The following is a 25,835-nucleotide window of genomic DNA, read 5'->3' on the forward strand; positions in this document are numbered from 1 at the left end:
TGAGCCCTGAACATGCAGAATATGTCCAAATGAAAAAGCAAAAAATTTGACTTGGTTCCAAAACGGCGTCAGACTGTTCATATTTACATCTTTATTCTGCAATTTGTCAAGTTGAGGCTTTAAAAAAAGCTTTTTAAACATTGTTCTAAAACTAAACTATGTAGCCTAAAACATCACAACAAAATTTGACATGATCTAAACGTGGAGGGAAGTAATGTAGCCAACAAGGAAACATTCTACATCAATGCTACAAATGGATCAGAGCTGATGCAGAACTGAAGTGTTTATATATATATATCAATATATATCTGCTTCAGTTAATCACCCACAATCCTGTGCTGCATCAGCCTAGTTTTACTTCACACTGCTAACGCTGGTACTTTGAGCGTCCCTATTCTAGTAAAGACACGTGTAAGTTAAAGTACCCTGAATATGTAGCTTTAATAACAAGACTTCCTTTGGCAACAAACAATAATTCAAGAAACACAATATGAACCATTTTAAAGGCTAAACATTGGTATTTTACAAAACAAGTATATAAAAAGTGGTACCAGGGCAGTTTGAAGATGTATTTACATTTTCTTACCATATTCACCCCTAAAAAAGCTTCCAAATGACAAGTTACAAGGGCTCTTTTCTCATGAGAAAAGAGCCCTTGTCTAGATCTTTCAACACTGTATGATATGTATTAGATTTAAAAAGCCTCCAAACACAGAGACATCCTAAAATCTTGAAGTTGCATGAAACTGCTCACAGAAATAAATTATAAAAATACTGTACTACAGAAAAACCTTTTCACTGTGCATAACGATAGAGGAAATCAGCTTTTTTTTGTCAAGTTTACAAACGGTATTGCTTCACAGTATATGGACATCACCGACAGTTTCTGACTGAAGCGACAGTTATAAAGTTAAAAATGTAGGAAGGAGAATAGGGATGAATCCTTTAAAACAAGGAATAATCGTACCGGAGCCAAAGCAACAAGCTAAGTGAGAAACAGTGACACTTTTTGGCTTTCTCATATACCCGGACATGGACACAGTGACGCTTCTGGATCAGAAAAAAATACTTGAAAGTCACAAATACTAGGCTGTGTGGGCGGCGACTCAGGCTGGATTTATGCCATTTTTTCCTGTCCTAAATACTGACACCACAGGTGTGGGAAGAAGAAACAGAAGTGTGAAATCAGGATAAAAAAGTTTGCTTGAACTTAATTTGGTTTGGTCCCGTCTCCTCAGAGCTGTTATCTCAGATCTTTGGGGACTCCGAGAACTTTGTAGACATCGTTGGAAAAGACAGTGGTGAAGTACGGCCACGGGTCGTTGGACATTTGAGTGCAGAAGGGAGTTTTCCCAACGTTGTCAGGGTCTTCTACATCCCAGATCTCTGGCATGCTGCACCCGGGCCTGAAGAACAGAGACAGAGATGAAGACAAGCCCACAGCCCTAACCAGAGAGGAGGGGTCTGGGCTGGGCTTACCTGGTTCTCCTGGTGCACCAGGAATCCTCCAGGATGAAGAAGTCCACCCCCAGCTTCATTAGGTTTCGTTGAACTGTTTCACCAGACATGCGACTGTACATGGAATAGACCAGCTTGGTTCTCTCCCTGTGAAGAAACATGGATTTAAACGTTACCGTTAACAGAGTTAATACACTTTTCCCATGGCAATATTCAAGCACTTTTCAATGTAATTTTTCTAACTTTTCCAGCACCACACTTTGGAGACAAAGACAAAACAAATGAACGAAAGAAGACAGTTTAAATTCACCATTAATTCGTATAATTCATTACTATTTTTAACTGGGATGCAACAATCTACTTTTTTCATGTCCGATACCGATTCAGATATCTGAGGTTTAGTATCGGCTGATTCCGATACAAAATAAATCGTACTGAATTGGCTTAAAATGCTTCTTTTTTTGTATTGAATTCTGAATTTATTTGATACCTTTGCAGCAGAACAGCACACTTAAATTCTAACTGATATAAAACAAAAAAAAAGTTTAGTCAAATTTAACTTCAGACAGTGAGACAAAAAAATTTACATGAAAATATCTGGTTTCAACCGCAAATAACGTAAAATTGGGCTTTTAATCAAACATTCAATTATTTTATTAATAAGCTGTGCAGCTTGAATATAAAGCATTTTCAGAATCAGAATCAGCGTTTATTGTCATCATGCAGAAGCACAAATAAATTTGTTTCAGTACAGCCCGTCCAAAAAAGACAAACAAACAACATGAGACCAGGGTAGACGGGTGCCTGAGGCTGCAGCCATCATACACAAATTAAACGCTTTACAAACCATGAAAACGTCTAAATGAAATTCAAGCATTTTATCAGCAAAAATTTATCGGTGCAAATTTCCTTAATTTTGGGAGATCGGTGATCGGCCGATGCTTACATGTGAAGCAGATCTTATCCCTCCCTCTCATCTACCCCAGCAAAGGTCTAAAAATCTCTTCTGCGTTCCTGTGAGAGGTTTGACCGATAAAACAGTCCCCCAGGTCACATCTACAGTTAACAGCAGTCGCCAACTCAGCAACTCTTTTGCTATAGTTAGTGACATTTCAGACAAAAAACTGAAATTGACCAAAATCAGAATTGGCAGGTCAGGATTTTTAAAGATCGGTAATCAGAGGTCGGCCAAAAAACTGCATGAAATGCCGACCGCTGCCTACGGATCCATAAAAACAGCCCAGAAATGTGAAAATTTGTTCTTTGTCATCATGAAGCGTGAAAAACTCATGGCAGCTGAACTGACCTGAGACCAGCGTCTTCGTAGTGGGGGTGGTTGACGATCGGCCGGCCAGCAGAGAGCTTCACGCTGGCCATGGTGGGCATGGCTCCAGCAAACACAGAGTCTACACAGAACCACGACAGAACCCAGTGGAACCAGTTAGCAACAGAGTTGCTGTACATATGTGTCAAAATGAGATTTTCAGAGTGAATTTAATTGTATTTCTTGTGTTGTGAAGCTGTTGACTCACCGGGCTGGGTGTTTTCCTGGATCCAGTCCAGCAGCTCCTCCTGCGGCAGGTTGCTGAACTCTCCAATGATGGCCCACTGGGCCTGCAGGTTGGCCACTCCCTGTACGGCCATCATGCCCAGCACTGTGAAAACTACAGCCTGGTGCTTGAACCTCTCACCAATCCAACCAAACAACTGGGAAAGGAATGGAGAGCGGACATATTTGATGCACAACATGGAGGTGGGGTTTTAAAAAAATTAACTAAATTCTCAAAGTGAAATGAGTTTAGCTCACATAGACATAGAAAGTGTTAGTTTTGATTACCATAGATTACAGATAAAGTAAAAATGTGGTTTCTTATATCGTTACAACTCTACATAAGACCAATAAAAAAAGATATTTTAAAGCAGAAATGTCATTCATAGTCATGTTCTGTACAATCTAAGTTTACAAAAAGTGTTCACAGTCCTCCCAGTGTTGTGGTTGTCAGTTTTGCTTGAGCACCTTTTCCAATTACAGTTTTCCTTCCACTTGACTTTCCATTAAAATGCTTGTATACAGCGCTCATTGAAAAAGTGAGTGTGTCCATGACTCCTTTTTTTTTTAACAATTGTACACATCTTATGACAAAAACTACCAAAGAATTTATTTTGGTTTTTCAAAAGTTATAGGCCAAAATCATAAGAAATAAATGCTTAATATATAACAAATAGCTTTTTAAACTGAATTAATCAAATTATTTTTTAAATTGGATTTAAAAAATTCTCTGTCATCCATACAATTTCCAAGAGCAGAGCTAAGAGATTTATTAAAGTCAGTGGGCGTTTGTGTATTTAGAAACAATTAATGAAGATATAAAGAGAAGTTTTAAAATGAAAAGGAGAAATTGGATGAAGAAAACATAAAATATGAAAATATTATAGTCAACTCCGTCTCTCAAGTCAATTTGCTATAATATAAGAAACTAATCATCAATCAATAACCACATAGATGCATATTTAACCACAAAACAGGAAATGTGCAGAAAAACCAAACAAAAACAAAAATAACATAAAACAGACATATCATTGAAATGATGCAACACTCTACCTTTACAGCATGTTACATTTTATTAAAAACTGATCTACTCTTTTTTGTGTTTATTTAAACAGATTGTTCCATAAACAGAAACAACTTTCCACTTGTTAAGTTCTGATTTTGAGTTTTTCAAAATATCTCCGATCGTCTCAAATTATAAAGGCAATCTCTTTTAATAAATAAATAATGCAGATGTTTTGGTAACACACTGCTATGTATTTAAACATATTAAAACCTGTGTTGGAGCAAGATAGAAAAGCTGTCCAGCAGAAAATATCAAGAAGCTAGTTGAGTGTGACACAATTCCCACATTACTGTGTTTATTTAGTTGGGCTAGTATTGTTCTAATCAGTGTCAGTGTTCAGATTGTCGTGTCTTTGGGAGTGGAGGCCCACCTGTCGGGAACAGAGCAGTGACGCCATGATGCACATGTGGGGAGTGAGGAAGAGCTTCAGGCGCATGATGAGGATGGCCAGGACAGCGAAGGCTACCAGCTGCAGGCTGTGGTACACCATCTGCACCAAAACACAGGCAAATGCATGAGTTTACGCCGACATTCACAACTTCTCACGCTTCCACAGCATGCACAATAAAAAGGACAGAGGTTGAGTGTTTTGAGTTTAAGACACTCTGTGAACAGGAACAATATGTATTGGGTGACGTTCATATTTTCTATAAAGGTTGAATTTAACAAAATGCAAAATCAAACTGGAGATCAAAAATAGAGGTGCAACTAATGACTATTTTAGAAATCAATTATTCCATCGATTATTGCAAAAATTAATCAGGTAAAAAAAAACAAAAAACTTGTGCGGTCCACAGATTTTTCATTAAGAAATGTTTATATACATTATTAGAAATACATTTAAAAGATGTAAATCAATAAATCAGTTCTTTCTGGTGTGACATTTACCTGAACTTTATCATTTACAGCAGATTTTAGAATAACATGAAGGTTAAAGGTTACATAAGCTGGTCTTTCATTTCATTGTGCAGATTATCTATTCCAAAAACACTAAGTCTTGTCAAACATTCTTAGTACCCTTAAAATATAATAAAACTAACTTAAAATCATAGAGCTTATTCACAAAACACTTTTTCTCTCTATTATAAAGCCTGCTTATTGAAATCAGCATTTGTAACCCAATTCATGTGTCACTGTTAGTTCTGTACAAAAAAATAAAGCCGTTATGTGAAAAATCTGGTGGGTGAGCAGTGTTACAGAAAATTACACAAGACGGCTGGGAGAGGGATGAAAAAAGCAAGAAGAGTGGGATTTCACAGCAAAGGACAAACTGCTTTTCATTTCTGGGTAGAGACAAGAGGGATGAAAATCCCTTTGAGAGACAAAACCGACTGCAACGCAGAGGAGAAATATTCTGAAATCAGAGGAACAATGCAGCCAATGGCATCTGAGAAATGAATACATTTAATCACAATTAAAAAACATAAAGGAACTTTATTTCCTTACCTCTCCTTTTGCAGCTACATCAGACCTGCAGAACAAAACAGATGAAGAAAAGAGACAAAATTATTTATTAGAAAATCAGAGAAAAAAAACTACTTAGAATATTGCTAAATAAAAACAAAAGCATAGAGAAGGAAGGAGTCACCCTGTGAATTCATCTTCATCCTCCATGTTTGGAGACGTTTTTGCTTTTTGTGTCAGAGTCCGAAACAGATCCTGCACCGTCTGAGGAGGACAAATTAGGATTAGGATTAAAAGCAACGACTGTTGGATCTTTAATGTCATCACTGATTTTTTTGTTTTGTTTTTAGTGGTAATACTCCTTCAACTGCTTGCTCACGTACTGCCTGCTGTGCTCTGCCAAAAATGATTCATGTATTCTTAGCTTAGCGTGGGTCGGCATAATACGATTAAACACCAAATGTTTTTTCTCCCTCATATTTTTCAGCAAGAAAAATCCTTGCAATAATAGATATTTTCTTTACTTCTCAGTTTAGAGAGGAAAAAAAAGGTGTAAAAGCTGCAGGAGAGAAAACATTTTCATGTAGATTTCTCAAACTGAAGCGACGCAACCTGCTTCCTTCATCCCAGCAGTTCGGTTTGGTTGTCTGCAAGCAGCTTTGTGTTTCCTGCATAAAAAGAGCTCTGAGGTTTAAAAAGCGATTTCATCTTCATGCAGGGCTGCACAGAACAGCAGAGGGTTTATAGTGAAACCTTCCGACTGTCTCAATGTTTAATTCATGATCCCACATGCAGGGAAATTCAATAAGCCTGAACAGAAGTGCTTAATAATCCTTAATAATCTCAGTGACTTTACAGAAGATTTTAGCTTCCTTCGGTGAGAGTTTGTTCACTAATTAGTTAATAAAGGAGATATTACAGACATAATCTCGCAAACATACAGCAGATGGGTTGTCTCTTGGCTTCCTCGGATAATCGGTTGTTTTGCTTGGATTAGAATGGGATAAACTAAACAGGAAACAGTGCATCCCAGTAAAATAGAAGATCATTAAAGAGATAACTTTATTTAGTAATTAAATAAATGTAAAAAAATCAGAATTTAAATTATGACTGTAATTTGTAAAATGCCACAAAAAAAGTTTTGTTAAAGAAACCATCTGTTCACAGAGTGCCATATCAAAGAATATTAATGGAAAGCTAAGTGGAAGGAAAAACTGCCCGCCACGCAGATCCAGTAATTCGTGCAAAAAAAGGCACAACAAGGTATATGTTGCAGTACAGGGCCTTACTCATCTCTGTGTTAAAAATGCTTTTTTTTATTAGTTTATTGTTCAGTTTTTCATTTAAGCCATAAGAATAAACATTGACAGAAAAAAACACTTGAAATAAATTACTCTGTGTAATGAACGTAAATAATATCCCAGTTTCCTTCCTTGAATACAAAAACTGAAACCGTTTAATTTGGAAATTTTTTTACTTCGTTTAGTAATTGGTGTCAAATGAACACATTTCATCCAAATCAAAGTAGCATTTAATGAATATAATCTGTCATATTATTCAGATCGATCAATGATTATTTTAATCCATCTCTGCTTTCTTTAATTCACCTTCATATGCCAAGTTTTTACCAGCCTTATTCCTGCTGGTTCCTAACTGGACCTCCTCTGAGGTAAAAGTAAAAGAAGGAGTTCAAAAATGACAATCTGTGTTTTAAAGAATCTCTCTTTATTTGAATCAGTGCTAATCAAAGGCAGATCAGAGTCGTAAAATACTGGGTCACAGTCCTGATTTATGATTAAAATAATAAAGAATATACTGTATATCAGTGACGTGCGGTGAGGTTCATAGCTGGTGAGGCACTGACGTCATCAGAATCAGATTTGCAAATAGATGCATAGATTGACAGCAGTTTACAGGTTATGTTTCACTTCTGCATCCTTACACATACAAACTGTAGCTCACAAAATCTATCGCTGCACTTGACTTGCTTCCCGAATCGTTTAGCCTAGCTCGCTGTCACTTACTCGGCAGTTGAGGAGTGAACAAGACGAACGTCTGGGATCTTGAGCGCCCCCTGCCATGAGGCAAGAGAACTGCCTGCCTCACCTCGAACCTGTTCTCTGCTGTTTATAATCGCTCATTACACGAAACACGTTACACAAACACAGTTGGTGACAAAAAGCACTGTACATTATATACATAAGCTAAATTATTGGAAATAAGTTCACATATTAAATTTGTTTAAACCATTTTATTGACGCCGTACAGCAACATGCTCTCTCCGCTTAGCAGCCAGCGCAGAGCCAGGGGTTGCGCAATCCAAGGTGAGGCAGAGCTCGCTGCTGCCTCACCGGCATCGCTTCCAAGCATTTGAATGGGAAAATAAGAAAATTCAACGATTTTGAACAAATAAAAATCGAAATTGGTGAAGCTACATGAAAAATAAATATTTTTTAGTACAAACCACCGGATGAATATAACAATTTAAATTACTTTATGATTATATATTTTCTTTCTTTCCATGATGGCTGGTGAGGCACTGCCTCACCTGCCTCCCCTGACCGCACGTCACTGCTGTATATTTACATATAATATCTGCTACAACATAAATGCATATCAGCAGCTTTAATATAATTTGAATAAATCTTTAATGTCAAACATTTCAGCTGTAATATATTTCGATCAGCCTCTTGTTATAATGATTTCTAGAAACCTCCAAAGGTAAAACTGAAAGCTTTAGCTTTAGCTCATCACTCTGAGCTTTATTAGTTCAGATTATTAAAGTGAACTGAGGGAAACAGGAAGAAACAGAGCCTGACTTGGAGTGAAACAAATAATTAAAAGTGAAGGTTTTTCCTGAGAGGACTAAACATTAAGTTTACTTATTTTATGTGAACAAACTCACCTTGCTTGCAATGAGAGCAACCACCAGCATGTTGATGGGCAGCAGCAACGTCTTAAGGTAACGAACCGGCGTCTGAGGGAGAGAGACACAATAAGGAAGTCAAAGAGAGAAATGTTTATTAAATGAAAAACTTGATCTTTATCCAAAATCCTCTACAAAATCCTTTTGAGTTTATTGATGAATTTGGGTTTTTAGTAATTTATTTTCATCGTTCATTTTCTAATGTGGAATGATTGCGCAACAAAATACATCAGCATTTAAGAACTGGGCCAGAGTGTCAAAATACATCTCCACTGATATTTGAAGCCTTATGTTGGATCAGGGGTGTCCAAAATGTGGTGCTGTGGCCATTTGCTGCCCTTGGAATGATTCTCTGCGGCTGGTGTCCACAGTTTAATTAGACAGATTTATTTTACCAGACTGTTGACGGCGATATGCTCAAAACAAATTAAAGTTACATTTTTGTAGATAAAAAAATAGTGCAGAAAAATGAAGTCTATAAATTGAAAACTTAAGCAGCAACACAAAATATTCATCTTTTATTAACCATATTTCTAGTTTTCTTTTGAATTTGATGATGAATAGCACCACAAACCTTTTACTTGAAAGTAGAATTGTGATCCCCATTTTATTAAATATCAGGATTAAAAAAGGGACCAATATCATTTTCTTATAACCTAGAATACATCAAAAATTATTTACAGAATCTGTCTGTATGAAAACCAGGTGAGGAGGTTTCATTTAAATATTGTGTATTTAGTTTTTTTCCTTTGCATTTTTCACAACAAAAAAATACAAAAATAAATAGTACCCATGATTACTTTTAACTTGACAGTTGTGACCCCTGTGAATTTCAGTCTTCATGTATTGTTTTGATCTTGTCTGGATTTGAGTAAAAATAAGCAACAAATTCAAGCTTGAGGAGCTAATTGTTTTTTTTTTCAATTGTTGTGGTATTTGTTGTAGAATCATTGGAGGAGCAACAAAGAAGAAGTCAATCAAAGCGAAATTCATAAAAGTTGTTCAATAAATAATTTGAAATAAGAAAACAAAGAAAAAGGAAACAATGTTAACCTCTATATAACAATGAAATAATACAAAGTACATCAAATACAGATGTAAATGAAAAACACCTGCTTCTGAAATTAAGAGGTTTTTAATAATAACAACAAACCAAAAACAGTGTCAAAGTAAGGAATTACAATAAATTGCAAACACTTGCAGACTAAATGTGTAGCGAGTAGTCAGTGTGCTTTCATTCATATTCTGTTCAAGCTAAATCATTAAGTCAGATCAGCGTGCAGCACAAAGCTCGACTAAATCATCAGCTGTCAAGTTCTGCTGCGAGGGTTTTTGTTCCCTGTCAGCACAGATCTGGTTCCATCTGAACTCTGACACAAAGCAGCGGGAGTTTCAACATGTCTGACATCTAAAAAGATAACCAAGTGACATTTTAAAAGCAATTTAGACTTTCATTTTGGCTGTAAAGACTTGAATGCAACTCTAATCAGCTATTCAGAAACACAAAAATGAGCTCTGCTGAAAGAAAACTATTTAGTTTGACTTGCCTCAAACTCCATGAAGTCGAATTCGGCAGCGCAGGTGTACATCAGAGTGTGAAAGTCTTTGTAACTTGTGAATTTGGACTTGATCAGTCCACTGATGTGAGCCTGGAAAATAAGAAACCTCTGCTTAAATACACAAAGTGCCAATTCTGCCCTAACATGGAACCCAACATGTGGTTTAATATTTTCAGTAGGTTGCAAAATGTTCAGTGTCTTAATTTAACCAATTTTGACATCAAACATCACTTGTTCCTACTACTTGTTGTTTCTTACAACCTTTAAACATGAACATTCTCTTAAAATATTCTAATCTTTTAATGTAGAGTCAAAATATCATCATCACATGGAAAAGTGGCAGCATTGAAACATGAAAACTTGGTATCTTACATCATCAGAGGCACCAAACACAGAGGAGAGCAGAAATTTGAGCAGAACTGTGGAGCCAACCCAAGCCAGTCCTTGCATCACCTGTCGATGAAAACATAAATTATTTTTCATGCAATCAAAGCCTCTCTGTAAAAAGCAACAAGAACAAGCTAATAAATAATTTACTATAATTACAAATACTTTCCTAAATGCTATCTGCATCATTTCACCTCCCACTCTTTTGATTTTGCGTTTCATCACACAAATGCGTTGGCTGTGAGCAACAAAACACACCAGAAAACTCTGTGAATATAAAACAAGTCCTATAAACAAATCCCCAAAAAATCTCAGCAAATTATATAGTCAACAGTCATTTTGAAGTTGGGATCAACTTAAAAAACTGTTTTAAAATTAAAAATTGTTGCAGGAAAAACACTTGTCTAACCCAAGTCTAATTATTACCAACACATTTCAATAAACATGCTGCAAGAAACATGGAGACTCCACACAGAAAGGTCATGCAAACCCAGGAGCCTCTTGCTGCAAAGAGTCCTAACAACCATGCAGCCCTTCAGCTGCCTTTATAGTATTTTTAACATTTTGTATTTATAGATGTGACTCTAATGTTGTGACTTCCTGCATGTAGTGCTTGTATTTGCACTAAATCACAAGGGAGATATTTATATCAGTGCTTTTAAAATATGGTTTTTATATCCTTTCCAATCTCCTATCAGAAGGAAGCAACCTTTTTTGGCTAATACAACCTTATCCCTTTGGGAGAATTTAAGAGCTTTTAAATTTCATTCCTAATTTGTCATTTTTCTCCTTAAATTAAAAAAAGGAATACATAAAAAGTGAACGACTGAATTTTAAATCCTTAACTCCAATACTGATGCAGTATTCAGAATTTAAGTGCATCAAACTAGAGGTTACTAGAGGTTCATAAATGTGTACTGTAAGAATATAACTGTTACCCAAGACCTGATATTATCAAATAATTTTGCATTTGTGAAGAAAATTTTACAACTTCGGTATTTCTGTTTGTTCTTTTCTCTGCAAACGCAAAATAATAACATCAAAAGTATCGCCACAGTACATGCTTGAAATGATGCGTGGAAAGAACAGCGTTATTTCTTCTCACCCAGAGGATAATGCCAGGTTTGAACATCTGAATGAATTGGTTCCTCAAAGCAATGATTACCTAAACAGAAAAAACGACAATTAAACACTTGTTTGAATCTGTTTCTGTATAAAACACATAGATTCTTACAAGCACATCGTAATTTGATGTTTGCACGTCAGAAACTCACCCAGATGGAAATGAGCGAAGAGGCGTAGAAAGACGTGAGGAGCATGGAGTTTCCAAACATCAGGATGAAGCAGACACCGAGTGTGATCTGAGGAAAACGGAGAACAAGTGTTTTCTCTCAGTGTGAAACCTGTAACTTTATGTTTGTAAATGATCTGTGTGATCACATAATAACACTTAGAGACTGACAATGACAGTGATCTCATACAGTATCACTTTATTAATGCACCCTTAGGGAAATTTGCCTTGCAGCCAAATGAAAAACTAACGTCACAACCACTCTATGTGAGTAGTTACAACAGAAATAGAAACGCAACGGAAAACATCAGACTAAAATGACAAACCAATTATAGCTCATCATATTTTAAATTTATCTGAATAATAGCCTGAATAATAAAAGTTGGTGCTTGCTTTATGCTTTATTTTATTCAACTGTCTTTAAAAGATTTTTGTGGCACATCAGGTGACATTAGACCAGAGATTTTGTCTGCCACCGTCACTGCTGTCTCCTTACTATACTCTCTACTAGTTTCAGTAGTTTCCTTTGGTCACAGAGAACAAAGCTAAATAATATCTGTGTCTGAGTACAGCAGCAGGGTGGTCTGGGATATCAGCATTAAGTGACAATAATAGATCTAACCAATGTATTAAAATGGGAATTCACAGCCACAAGCAGAAAATAATCCCATTCAACAAAGTCTTAATACTTAATCCCAGTGAGGTGTGGAAAACCGAATCCCTCTCCATTGTGCAGACGTTGATCACCAACTGGGGTTGCTTAGGATTGAGGGGGTTTTCAGCTGTTGCCAGTGGGTTTTTGATAAAGCAGTGTAGGATTACTGTAGCAGTTTTTCAAAAAGGGGTAAGCTGTACACAGAGAGGCAGATGTAGTGTGCGCTTTGGGCCTCTTTATTAAAGTGCCACAGCCAACACGGCTGTATGACATGTATGACAACAGTGACAGTCACCAGAGCCCAAAGGAAAACCTTTGAGAGGCGGCGGAGAGTCTCATCATCGTGGTGCAGCAACGGCATGATCCAATTAAGCCCGTCACAATAAGCAATAAATCAATTAATCGCATGATAAATTAAAATAATTTCCATTTGGACAACAGTTGTTAAAGAGATATTCTCTTAGTTGAAAATTATCTCAAAATGGCAATATTATGTTTTATCACAATAATTTCTGGGACAAATAATAAATCAAAATTTGTTATTGTGATAAGTCAAATAAAGATGCAAGATCATGACAGTACTAAAGTAACTGGTTTGTTTTCTATGGGTCCTTTCACCTGGTTTGGGTTCTGAGTTTATGCAATTTTACTGTAAAAGTCAACATTTGAATGTCTGGTAATGTTGCATTTAAAAGAAAAGTGATACACACATGTTTTATTTTAAAAAGAAACATCCAGACAGTAACAATATTTAAATTATTCTCTGATTTATTATCATAAAAGATAAGCATTTAGATCAGGGGTCTCCTCGAGGGCCGCAGACCTACAGTTTTTAGATGTGCCACAGGTACAAAACACTGGAATGAAATGGCTTAATGACCTTCTCCTTGTGTAGATCAGTTCTCCAGACCCTTGCTAATGACCTAATTATTCTATTCAGGTGTGGTGCAGCAGAGGCACATCTAAAAGTTGCAGGACTGCGGCCCTCGAGGACTGGAGTTTGAGACCCTTGATTTAGATCAATTTATATTTTTTCCCTTCTAAGCATTCAAAAATTGCAGCTTTTTCCTACCAATTTACTTCTTAATTATATAAACCAAACACCTAATAGGGTAAGCACTAACCGTTTCATCCGCTACATGCAACACTGCATGTGGTAGAAGACACACAAGTCAAAACTGTGTCACTTCTATTTCAGTAGACAAAGCCAAAGCCATCGTCAAGCTCTCTAAATTATGCACAGCCATATGCCTTCCCGTCCCAATCTTCCCGTAAAGGAGCTTCTCCTTATCTGCTGCGGCCACAGACTGCAGCTGAGAGCCAGGCAAGCAAAGGATTAGGGTGACAGGAATGTGGACCAGAGGAACAAACGGTCGCATTCCCTTATTTTCGGAGTTTACTGTGGTAAAAGGGAACGGTGCATGAGCAGTGATACTGTTAATGTCATAGAAACCCATCCCTGTGTCTGCCGGTTCTGTTCTCTTGTCTTATGTGATATTCTTTCAGCTAACACTTTCAGAGATAACACAACATGTCACACCTCAGAGGTAATCAGCTGGGAAAATGTTTGTTTTATGCAAAATACAGAAATGCTTTCTTTCATGCCTGTATTGACAAATCCAAGCTGTCAATGTGCAGAATTGAGTTACAAAAGAGGAAGCATAATCATTAACATGTTTACTGATTAACGTAGGAAAACATGTAGGTCTGCTGTACCATGTGAGTGACCAGGATGGACTGCATTTTAGCAGCAGCAAGGTAGCCCAGGATGTAGGACGCAAACAGTGAAGCCACCTGGAACACAGAAAGAGCAGAAACCTTAGGGAGGAAAACCTGCAGCGTGTCAGACAAAACATTATTTCAATGTAAAGGAACAACTTCTAGTACAGCAGACTCTGGATTTAAAATAGAAGAAAGCCTTTAAACAAAACCATCTTTTATTCTAGAAGGACAATCTCACACCAAAAAAACCCTAAACGCTTTATTTGCTGAAATATGTACAAATTTGGATAATTCTGGCATTATTTCTTGTTTGCCTGAGGTGTAAATATCATGTGACACAGAATCCCATTTCTGTTAGCAACCAAGACAAGAGACAATATGCATTCAAGTAAGGCTGAGCCTCAAAACCAGAAATAAAACAGCTTCTCATCTTAAAATTACTCACATCTTTAAAAGTTTAAAACAGCTCAAGCTGTGACAAAGACTCTTAAAACTCTTTCTCTTGTGAATCGTTGAGAAAATTAAGTTGGTTGTGTTGGGAAAACAAAGTGATAAATGTAGTTTTAACAGCAGAGATCTCTCAACGATAAAACTAACTTATTGTTTTTTCTGTGAAATTATGCTAATGAATAAAAGATAAATATGTTTTAATGATCACACGTTTACCAGAGGGGTCAGGTGTTTGGTAAACATTTAAAATTATTCCATTGAGACATGAAATTCTCAGGAGGATGTAAAAACAAACTCAGAGGCATCTGACCCAGCAATAAAAGATGCCTGGAATTTAGAAGTACTACAAAAAAGAAAACCCTGCAAGAGAAAAACACATACACACACGCACCCCTCCACACACACCCCCGCACACCCACACACACGATCAAGGACATGTTTCCAAGGATGCATTGCAAAGGATGCAAATCGGTTTAAGCTGTGGCTGCAGGGAGTCAGGATGAAACAAGATGTAGCGAGAAGAGGTTTGGCTACTTCTTTTTCAAACTAATTTCCACACATTGGGCGATGAATTAGATACAGTTGGGCTGCAGAAGAAAAACGGCTTGGTGGAAACTATAACTCATACAAACAGAGCAATTTCATACTTTTTCAGAGTAAGCTGAGGAAAAGTGCAGGAGTAGTTTCTAAACATAGAGCGGTATAAAAAGTGTGCAGCAGCTCTGTCAGATTTTGCTCAGTAGGTCTTCAGTTATGATCTGTGCTTCTGTGGGGCCGTGTTGGTACAATTAGGTTAAACTGACAGCTACAGCAATCACATTCCTTAGGTTCCCATGGAAAGTTTACTCCAGGGTATCGGAGAGATCGTCCATCATTCCACACAGGATGAGCAATGTTGCTTTAGAGCTGGATTCAGAACAATGAATGTGATCTTTATTCTCTGTTTCAAAAACCTCCCAATTTTTAAGTCACAATCGACAGGCACTGCGCCGCTACCTAGCCACCCTAGCAGAGATCCTGCATGTTTGCTCAGCTGGTTTTACTCCTGTATGCACAGACAAGTGTTTTTTTGTTGACTTATTATTCAGACACCACCTGCTGCATTCTTGTTGGTTGTGCAGGAGGCTCTACTTCTGCTTTTCAAAGATGTATGTTTGCATAATTGCACATCTGTTTGCAGCCATTTTCACATGCGAGTGTGAATGTTGAGTTGGGGGGCATGGGATGCAACAGTTTACTTGGATTTAAAGTGACAAGACGCCCTAAAAGCGCTCTATCTGAAAGGAGCTCAAAACAGGCAGAACTGAGCACTAAAATCTCCTTATATAAGAATGAGTTTGTCCCAAAAATGTAATGAAAAATATTTTGTAAAGCCCGTAGACCACTCCTAACTTCTTCAAAGAAGCAAAGCGCCATGTAGGAAATGGTTTAGATGGTTAATATCTTATCTGAATGTGACAATTCTGCTTTAGTATAAATCTAGATTACTTGGTCCAAGAGGATGAAGCTTAGAATGTATCAAAAGAGTTCAATAAAAAGCTTAGTCAGGCTTTCACGTTATTTGCAGGTGAAACAGAAGCAGGACACAGTGCACCACCAGTGATCTTCCTGCATGTAACACTGAAGAGTTTTCCTGTCCTTCCCGACTCCTGTGCTGTCTTCTTGCTTTGTTTCTCTCATGCTCAGCAACAGCGTTTGTCAGGAGTGTCCTTGCCAGAGTATGATGTTTGTTCCCAGCTTATATCCTTAATCTACCAGCCCTGCACACATTCCCCCATCTCTCTTTACCTGAGTGAGCAGCACAAACTGGGCGAACTGCCAAGGCAGCATGAAGCATAAATTGGAGATGCCCAGAGCGATCATGGCTGTCCTGCCTGGTTTTCGTACACTGCGGAAGAAGAGAGAGGGAGGAGGTAAAAACATAATTCAGAGCTGAGAATCTAGAGGAGATAAGAAAAGCCGTATTAAGATGCCTGAGAAAACAGACACATTCAATGGCACTATTAAAAAAAAACACTGAACCTCATTATGTATAATGTCACTCAGAAGAGAGAGCCTTTACCATAAAGCCGATGCAGAGCGGCTTCCTAACAGGTCTCACCCAGAACAAAGTGTTATTCACAAGATGATACGACATGACAGGGTAATGTTTCACTGCGGTAAGTGCTGCAGCTCCTCTGAGAGCTTCCGTCAGAGTGCCATTTAGCTGATAACCGGAGCAGAACCTCGTTTCCTCAAAGCACAAAAGCAGTTATATAGCTATAGACTACCAACACAAATTACACAAAGGGTTTTATTCGAGAATACACTGACGGCTTAATTAGAAACATCTCGGTATTAATGAAATTATCCCTAAAAGGAAGACATTCTCCTTCTGTTTTAAGGTTTTATGCATCCAGATGTAAAATAGTATTCTGGTCTTTGCCAGGTTAAATTATTTAAATCTGACCAAAAGTTTACTAAAGCACACAACAGTCATTAAATTTTCAAGAAAGACAAAATGGGTGAAAAGTTCAATCCTACGAACCAGAAGAATGGAGAATGTAGTGGATTATGTCAGTGTGCTGGCATAATCTCAGCTGAGAAAGAGATTTTCTCCTTGAAACAAATCATACTTGCTTGTTCCTTTTATATTTGAACTCTTTCCAACCCCAGAGAAACAATAAACTTTCACTGTTAACATGGAAGAAACAATGAACTGAAAAAAAATTCTAAATATAGTTGAACTAATAAAAAAGGGGATGTTGGGCTTTTTAATCCAGGGTTTCTGCAGGCTTCACCAACTCTAACTTAAGACTTTTTAAGACCAGTATGAATGAAATTCATGACCTGTTTCAAAACATAAACGCACAAAAGAAAATCTAAAATAAATAAATTGAATGCGTTGCCAACATAGGTGAGCCAATGGTTAAGATGAACATAATCCAGCCAGCTGGTGATTAATTTGCACTTACCCATGATAAAATTAAAAAAAGCTATTTGCCTTAAGCAGCTATTAGCAGCTAGTTAGCGCCTCAAGTCACAGAAAGCAGAGAGGATGTTTGCGCGTATTCCAAAGTTTTGCGAGAGTACCGCAAAGAAAAACAGAAAATCACATCAAATATTAAAGATTAAATAGTCCTGCAACAACCAAATTTAAGATCTGTGATTAACGTACTTGAGGTTAACTTATTTTCTTCCCCAATGAATTTAAGATATTTTAAGGCCTTAATTTTAGATATATGAATTTAAGACTCTTTAAGGATGTACAGACACCCTGTAATCTAATGTCCTAAATATAGGGATACTTCGAATATAGGATTGATTTGGTATATTATAATGACAGAAAGTAGTTTTATTAGTTTGAGGAGACAGCAGTTTAAGAATGTCTGGAGATGATCGTTGTAAAAGGTCAGTTGACAGAAGGAAAGAAAAATCATGGTCCAATCATTGAAGCGCTGGCTATGTGAGTACAGCACTGACAGGTGAGTGTTAGCATGACAATTGATTTGTGCATTTACCGTAGGATGTAGGTGAGAAGCAGCATCTGCAGGACTAGAAATGGGTACGCAAAACTCTCCCTCAGGGGTGGAGTCCACATCACACGAGTGCTCTGATTTCATACAGAAAGAAAATAAAGGACAATCAAACGGAAGTGGATTACAGTTTATGAAATGATTTAAAAAAGCAATGAATTTCTATATAAAAAAAAACAGGAAGGCAGGTAGTTTTCATGTACTGCCCTAAAAAAAGCTATACAATCTGGCATATGCAATAGAAAACATGTCACTTCATGCATGTTAAAAAGGAAACTGCAGCTAAGCAGATCTCTGATTTTCAAACTCTAATTTCTGCTCTGCTCGCAGTAATTGGTGTTGTATTTTTTAGTTGTACTCACTTCACCATGATTGAAGAAAAAACACAACGTGGAGACAATTCCCCCCAGTCTGCTTCCACTGGATAGAAAAAGAAAGAACACATAAAAACTTCAGGGACAGCAGATGAGAGATAGGAAAAGAAGTTTTCTAGTTGATGTTATAAATACAAAGAATGATCAAGAACAGAAAACAAATGATCACTCGACACATAAATTGGCATGATCTTTGCTTTTCTCTGATGCTGCAGGGCAGAGCTCAGGGCAAACATGAACTCACCTGAGGTAAGCTCCATAAATAAAGAAAATGCTCATCATTGCGCCATTCAGTAGGAAGACACAGGCTACGTAGAAATATGCAGGGTCGCCCAGGCCTGATGTACACCAAAAAAAAAACATAGTCACATTTTACAGTCAACAGATTCATTTGCAACTAAAGGATGTTTGGCCAGTGGGCAGGAAAAACTACTTCAAGCTCAACTACTGACATTTTTAGCTCTGTAAGATCAGAAGCTCCTCAGGTTGGTAAAATTAGGTCAGGCACATATAGCTCACACAAAAGATAATATATGTGAGGTGCTCTGCTTTTCCCATGAGGACAAGGCATACTCTGATCCACTGCTGTAGATGTTTTGGTTAAAATATCACTCTGAGGCACTGTACATCTGTTTTTGAAATATTTTCTTCACCAACAAAATGCACAATTATACTTTCAGCTTGCAAGTTAATATTGCATTTTATAGCTCTTTCAGAAAAAACAACCTGATTTTGAGAAGGTTTGCATTAAGATTTCTGGACAAGTTGTCTCTGCCAAACTGTGCATTTGGAAGGAAGTGCCTTGATTAGATGAGACTAAAACTAATCAATCTGTCAAGTTTATTTGTGTAGCACATTTCCACAACAAGGACGTTGAAAGTGCTTTACACCATAAAACATAACAGAGTAATGAATTATGAAACAAGCAATAAACAGTACATTTTGTCAAATGGCATTATCAAAATCATCAAGCAAATACACAATTTTCTGAGATACAGGGAGCCAGTGGAAGGAGTTTAGAAATTTTAGCTATGTGTTCCTGGTTTTAGTGAGAACTTGAGCAGCTGAAGCCTTCTTTTATTTGTTGATTTTATGTGACTTTATTTGTATAGAAAAAGATTGCAGTTCATCCTGAGAACACCATCCCCATCATGAAACATGGTGGTGGCAGCATTGTACTAAGAAAAACTAGCTGGAGTCAGTAGGAGATGCATGGACTTGAATACTGGTCAATACAAATGAATAATACAGAAAAATACAATCATATAAGAAATCATGTAGAGGCTGCAGAAGACTTGAGTCTGTGGTGGATTTTCTACTTCCAGTAAGACAACAAGAAACAAACAATCAGAGCTGCAATGGAAAGGACCACGTTCAGTACTCAAGAGCCAGTGTCCTAAATATTTTAGAAGTGCTTCTTCTTCTGATGATTTACCTCCTTAATTTGTAACCCTGTTCTGCAGAGGCTGCACAAAGAGACATTCATTTGATACAGATGCTGTGAGATCCAATCTGACTGATTCTGAGACTAATTCACAAAGACAAGTGGGTGCAATTTTTGAATTTTGAGGTTTGGAAAGCTGGTAAAGATTTTTCTGCTTATACAGGATGTTAACTTGTGAGTGCTGAATACAAATATATGCTCAATCTCACAGGAGACTAAAAATGAGCACTGTTAAAATCGGTTCCTCTTAAGGCTTCTAGCAGAGTAAGAAACAAAACAGTGAATCTTATTAAGGATGCAATAACTAACAGGTCGTATGTGTGTTGACGTGATCCTTCGATGGCCTCGTGTGGCTGTGAATCACAGAAAAAACAGCAGCTGGTCTAAATATGGAGCTCATACTCACTGCTTTCTGCAGTGTCGCTACAAATTTCACAAAAATGAAAACGCCGGGTGACAGATTTCACTGAAAACGCAGGATGGCTGTGCATCAGGTTTGTGTAAACACTGTGAAAACAGACTGTTTAAAAAGGCCCTGCTGCTTGCACTAATGAGACAGAACAGAGACTGCAGCTGCTGACAGCAACACATTTAAATGGATTCTTAAGATTTTCTTCATCACTGGATGTTTATTAAAAAAAAACACTAAAAGGAAGCGGTGCTTTACTGCTGTACATTTGTTATGATTAAACAGATTATCTTTTATTTGACAAAGAAATAAACAAAAAGGCTCCTCATCATAAACCACAGACAGCTGTTATCAAATAAGACATTTTACTGGGTGATTAGTCCAAGAAATTATTGCAACAAATGATAACATTGTCATTTGGAGACCAATAACCCTAACCCTAACAGCATAAAAATGGCAAAACTAATTTCTAAAGAACTGGAACTAAAAGACATTTTAAATATCCAAAATAAATGAACAAAAACAAATAAAATGAACTATGAAGTTTCTGTAAACAAACTAACCCTTCAAAATAAAAATTATATAGTTTAGTGCAATGCAGCAGATTTTCTGAGTGTGTGTGTTTGAGTGTAAGAGAGAAAGGTAGCTCAGGATGGGGCTCCATGGCAACCGAATACCTTCACAGCTGTCCACAGGAGTGAGTCCCTCTCCTCTGTTAATGGACCAACACGTCTTAGTGGGGATCCCAAAGTAGCCCATAACACCTGTGTACATGCGGTACCAGCTGGCCAGGACCACCTGAGGAGAGGAGAGAGGCAGTGAAAAGCTTGATCGAACAACACGTTTTCAAAAGGCTTTTCTCTCTCATCTCAGATGAATAATCAAAACAGTCTGACGGCTTTATGCTCTTAACAGGGTTCTGGGTTTCTGATACTCTTCACCGAGGTAATTATACTGTCCAAGTGATTTTTATTAACAACTGATGGCCTTCAGTTTCCTTCAGGTATAAACAAATAGACAGAAAGACCAGTTTTTATAATTATTAGGACAAAACAGTAGAATGAAATAATCGACTTAAGTCTGGAAATGAAGAAACATCCCCATATCAGAAGTCAGAGCAATAGCTTAAAACAACTGGAATGTGTTCACATGCAAACTCTATGCAGATGATACTACTATATATTATGCATCTGTAAAATCAATATGTGAATTTACTTTAATCTTAAACAATGAATTAGAAATCATACAGAAAAGGGTTCTAGATAATAAATTAATAGTAAATACATTAAGGACAAAAAATCTGTTTCTCCAGTCAAGTGAAATGTTAGACAAAAGATGTCGTATGGACAAAAATGGTTGCAAAAAGTCTTACCAGCTAAGGTGCCAAGAAGTGTTGCATCCCCGGTGAACGGAAAGAATAATATAGAGACAATACAACACGCAAAATACGTTTATAAAACATTAAAGTTACCTCTGGGTAGAGATTGAACCTCTTCAGAGTGTTAATGACCAGAGGATACTCGGTTAATCGATCGTTCATGATCATATGGAGTCCATCCAAGAACGAAGGAGCCTCGATGATGGTCTTGTAGTAGGAATAGTACAGACCCTGGAATCAAAAAGAAAGATCAAGAAAAATCTATACGATAAAAGCAGGATGAACAACAAGAGAAAGTAAAACCCAACAAACTTATCCCTGAGGAAACACTCTTTTATTTTTATGTTTACACACCAGATCAGGGTCATCTCTAGTGTGTGTACACAAAAGTGAAAGTTGACCTTTGCTCCAACAAGATTGATTTTGTTTGGTAGTCAAATGAAAAAAAAAACCCAAAATGTTGGGAAATGACAAATTCTGCTGCCTTGTCATCAAAACTGGTTTTTGACCTTTTTATCTTGTTGCTCAACATCCATTTAATTCCCACCCTCAAAACATGACATCCGTCTGACAGGCACAGGGCTGCTGTGATCTGAACCATCATGTCCAGTGTGCTTAATCTGATCAGTACTTTCTAAAATCAATGTGACTACTATGTATTTATATTGTTAAAATGTATGGAAGCTCACATTAATTTGCAGCATAGAATTGTAGATGTTTCCTGATCAACTGAGGACTCACGATGGCAGGAATTATCTGAACATTTTATTCCTTTGAATGTTTAGATTCATATATAAAACTAAATATAGCATGACAAGCTCACAAGTACAGGACAATCTGGAAACTACATGCAGGAAGGATTTTACTATGACTCAAGCCTAAGTGCAGCAACATCATAACGAAACAAAAGAGAGAAGTACTCAAAAATGCTTCTGCAATCCAGTACAAAATAAGGGATAAAATGGAAATTTTTAGGATGAATCAACTTTCTTCCACAACAAATGCTACAAGCCCCAGGGTTCATTTTTAGTTTGATTACCGGTAGTTGCGAATACCAACCAGACTACACACAACAAATAAAAATCTCATAGCACTTCCTAATAAAATGTCAACTGAGTGATAGACACAAACACAAAAATTTTGAAAAATTGACCAAAGAATATCAGAAGAATATCGGCATGCAAACATGGTACACAGCAATTTACAGTAGAGTGACCTACTCTAATAGGCAGGGTTTCGGACAGTTTTCGTATTTTATAAAATGTAAAATTACATGTAGGTTCTGGTACTCAAGGACAATACAATAAAAAATGAGTAGAAATTAATAACATCACACCAAATTTGGGCAATTCCCATGACATAAAACCTTGTAAGCCAACACTGACTGTACGACCAATAGCCTTACTGTCATTTGTTCACCATTCAGAAAAGTTAACTAGAGGCTGGTAGAGTAACTAGAACTTGTATTCAAAAGTAAAAAGTGTGGTGCAGTAAAACGACTCCTAAAAGTGCCTTTTTTCCCCCCACATACAACTACATCCTATGCACCTCTGGTTATAAACACTTTCTCTGCTTCTCATTTACTATAAAATATGAAATGACAATCTGAATTGAATCTGGAAACTACTTGGGTCAGCAAACCTAAGTTGTGTGGCTGGACAAATGTTCCAGATCCACAGTGGTCAGCGTTTATCTCTAGTGGTGGAAGGAGCAGTGGTGAACTGGTGACCGGGTCATTGGAGTGTGAAGAGTGTAGGCCGGTTATACGGTCCGATCCAATAGATTAGCTACTGTTGCTCATTTTTTAAAAGATATTAATGCTGGTTCTCTGAGTATGGACCCTAATGGGAAATTGGTTACAACACAACAGCTACTTTCTCGTGCACATCAGAGAACATAAATAACCTTTTCTTCCTTGATCTTTTGGACATTACTAGATATATACTTGTGTTTTCAGGAAGTTTGATACATATCATTGTGTATAATCATATGATTCAGGATATTGCTTGGTTGGGTACCAATATCATCTGGTGTGCATGAGAAACTAACTCTTTATTTGTTTACTTCTCTATACACTGTAAATTAGAAAGGCGAGAAAATACGCAAAGCTTTGGCAGGATATCCATGATGGTCATAATATTATGCCTGATCAGTGTATATTCCTCATCCCTTTAGTCGATTAATTAATTAAATCATTGTCCATTAGCTGTACCTTTAAACTGGATAAAAAAAACAACATTCCTCACTTATTCAAACAGTAGCATGTTCTACAAAACTGTGGAAAGAGTCACCATCAGCTATTAAAGCATTTCTGATAAAACAAGAAAGTAACTACTTACCATTTCTGTTCGGAAAGCCATTTCTTTCTCCAGGTTCGACAGATGTGAAAAGTGTCTGTCATTCTCAAAGAGCTGAGACAGATGATACCTGGTCACAGGAAGAGGAGAAGTGTGTAAACAAATAGCAAGTAAGCAAAACGTGTGTGTGTGTGTGTGTGTGTGTGTGTGTGTGTGTGTGTGTGTGTGTGTGTGTGTGTGTGTGTGTGTGTGGTTGTTGCTGCAGCTTACCAGTGCAGATATCCAGTCAGCCCAGCTGTGGACAGAGAGATCGAAAACTTTGTGAAACTGGTGAAAATGGGTCAGTAAACAGCAAATACACAAACACTAGTAAAACCGCACAGGTCACGATTCAAATGTGATTGTTGAACCATCAGTATACTATAGGGTTATTATAAATGGATATCCAGGAGTGAAGTTAATGTGGAAAACCTGTTCTAACCCGGTCTAACCGGTGAATAACGCAACTAAAACAGAGCGGAAGTTATTTATATGAGAGTTTAACGACATAGACTACCGGAGAGCTAGCGCTTGTGCAAGCTAACAGTTAGCCCTGTGATGGTGAACCGAGATAATTTCCCTGATTTCCCGCTGCAACGGCACCAGTTGACCAGTGTTAGCCCCCGTTAGCTTGGGTTTTATCGGCATGCTAGCAGGCTAAAGCACCGAACTTACCGAGAAGGACCGTGACAGCCAGGCTCCAGACCGACGGCGAAGTTAGCCGGAGCTTGTGTCCGATTATCGACAGCCCGTCTGGATGAGAGAAAGCCTTGTTGTCCCTGCCTGGTCGCCTAATGTTACTTTTGCTGTGGGGTGAAATATGATGAAGGGTTTGGGTTTGACCGGGACTCTTCCCGGTCTGTTTCCTGGTTTTAGCCACCATGACTATGAGGAGCGGAGCTTCGGGGAGCGAGCTGAAAGAGCTGAGGGGTGTGAGCGCTGAACAGCTCCACCGCCGCTCCTATCTGCCCCTCCAATCTGGTTTACTACCTGAGTGATGCTGTGACTGACTCCTCGTACAAGTGTTATTACACCGCGCCCCCTGTTGGTGGTTTAGTCGCACTACAGTAAGCTTTTAGGTGTAGCCATGGCAACGCAAAGGCTCAGGCTCCTGGATAAATGCTATGCGTCCGTCTACAGGTTACATTTAGAAACCAAGCGAAGAAAACTACAAACAAAATAAAAAGAAAATAGCACATCAGAGAGCAGCGGTATGAAATAAAAGGCATTTCAGACACAGAAAAAGTAACCTACAAATACTGTTAAAATATAATGTAAAAAAATAACGTTTTACACAGTTAACAAAAGAGCGCAGACAAAATAAAGACATAATAGTTTATACTTAAAAAATCCTCACAGACATAACAAGCAAAGACAAAATATATTTTTGCAATCTAAAACCATTTTTGTTGGAGTTCCATCTAAAAGTGTATAAAGAAAATCTCTCTTTATGCCCATCATGTGGTAGCCACCAGTTTAGAGACATCATATGCTGTTTGACTTTCTATTGGGTTCAGTCCAGGGGTGAAAGTAGGCCGCAGCCTTCAAACTGTTCTCTGTCAGCTTTTTACAAAATGTCCCAATTAAAAGCAAACGGTGATGATCTAGTTGTGTTTCATGTTATTTTGCTCAGTTAAAACAGCACAGCACACCTCCAAAACAACTGCTTATGTTTTCTCATGTTCTCTTTTGTTTTGTCTTTAGTGATATGATTTCAAATGTAACCGAACCTTATTCACAAGAAATTCAGGTAACACTTTATTTGACGGGTTGTGACTAAGACTGTCATGACACCATCATAAACATGACATAACACCTGTCATGAACAGGAGTAAGTCTTCATGAATATTTATGACTGTTGTCATGAAGTGTCCTTTGGTAAATCATAACATTTTTAATGCAAAGTTGACAT

The 25,835-nt window shown here is 37.5% G+C and overlaps 1 protein-coding gene across 1 annotated transcript; it reads right to left on the reverse strand.

Moving 5' to 3' along the window:
- Positions 1-71: 71 nt before the first annotated feature.
- dpy19l1 (dpy-19 like C-mannosyltransferase 1) lies at positions 72-24,806 on the reverse strand. The gene is made up of 22 exons (XM_005799470.3): positions 24,599-24,806; positions 24,155-24,179; positions 23,927-24,014; positions 21,681-21,818; positions 20,887-21,007; positions 18,601-18,694; positions 18,345-18,402; positions 17,968-18,059; positions 16,256-16,355; positions 14,012-14,089; positions 11,624-11,710; positions 11,455-11,514; positions 10,335-10,415; positions 9,951-10,052; positions 8,383-8,454; positions 5,662-5,741; positions 5,520-5,544; positions 4,444-4,563; positions 2,991-3,165; positions 2,765-2,864; positions 1,480-1,605; positions 72-1,406 (listed from the first exon to the last, which is right to left on the reverse strand). Exons 1-22 carry the CDS (start codon positions 24,804-24,806, stop codon positions 1,244-1,246), a joined length of 2,193 nt encoding a protein of 730 aa, XP_005799527.1. The 3' UTR covers positions 72-1,243.
- Between the last annotated feature and the right edge of the window lie 1,029 nt (positions 24,807-25,835).

The sequence above is a fragment of the Xiphophorus maculatus genome, chromosome 3 (assembly GCF_002775205.1).
Source record: "Xiphophorus maculatus strain JP 163 A chromosome 3, X_maculatus-5.0-male, whole genome shotgun sequence".
NCBI lineage: Eukaryota > Metazoa > Chordata > Actinopteri > Cyprinodontiformes > Poeciliidae > Xiphophorus > Xiphophorus maculatus.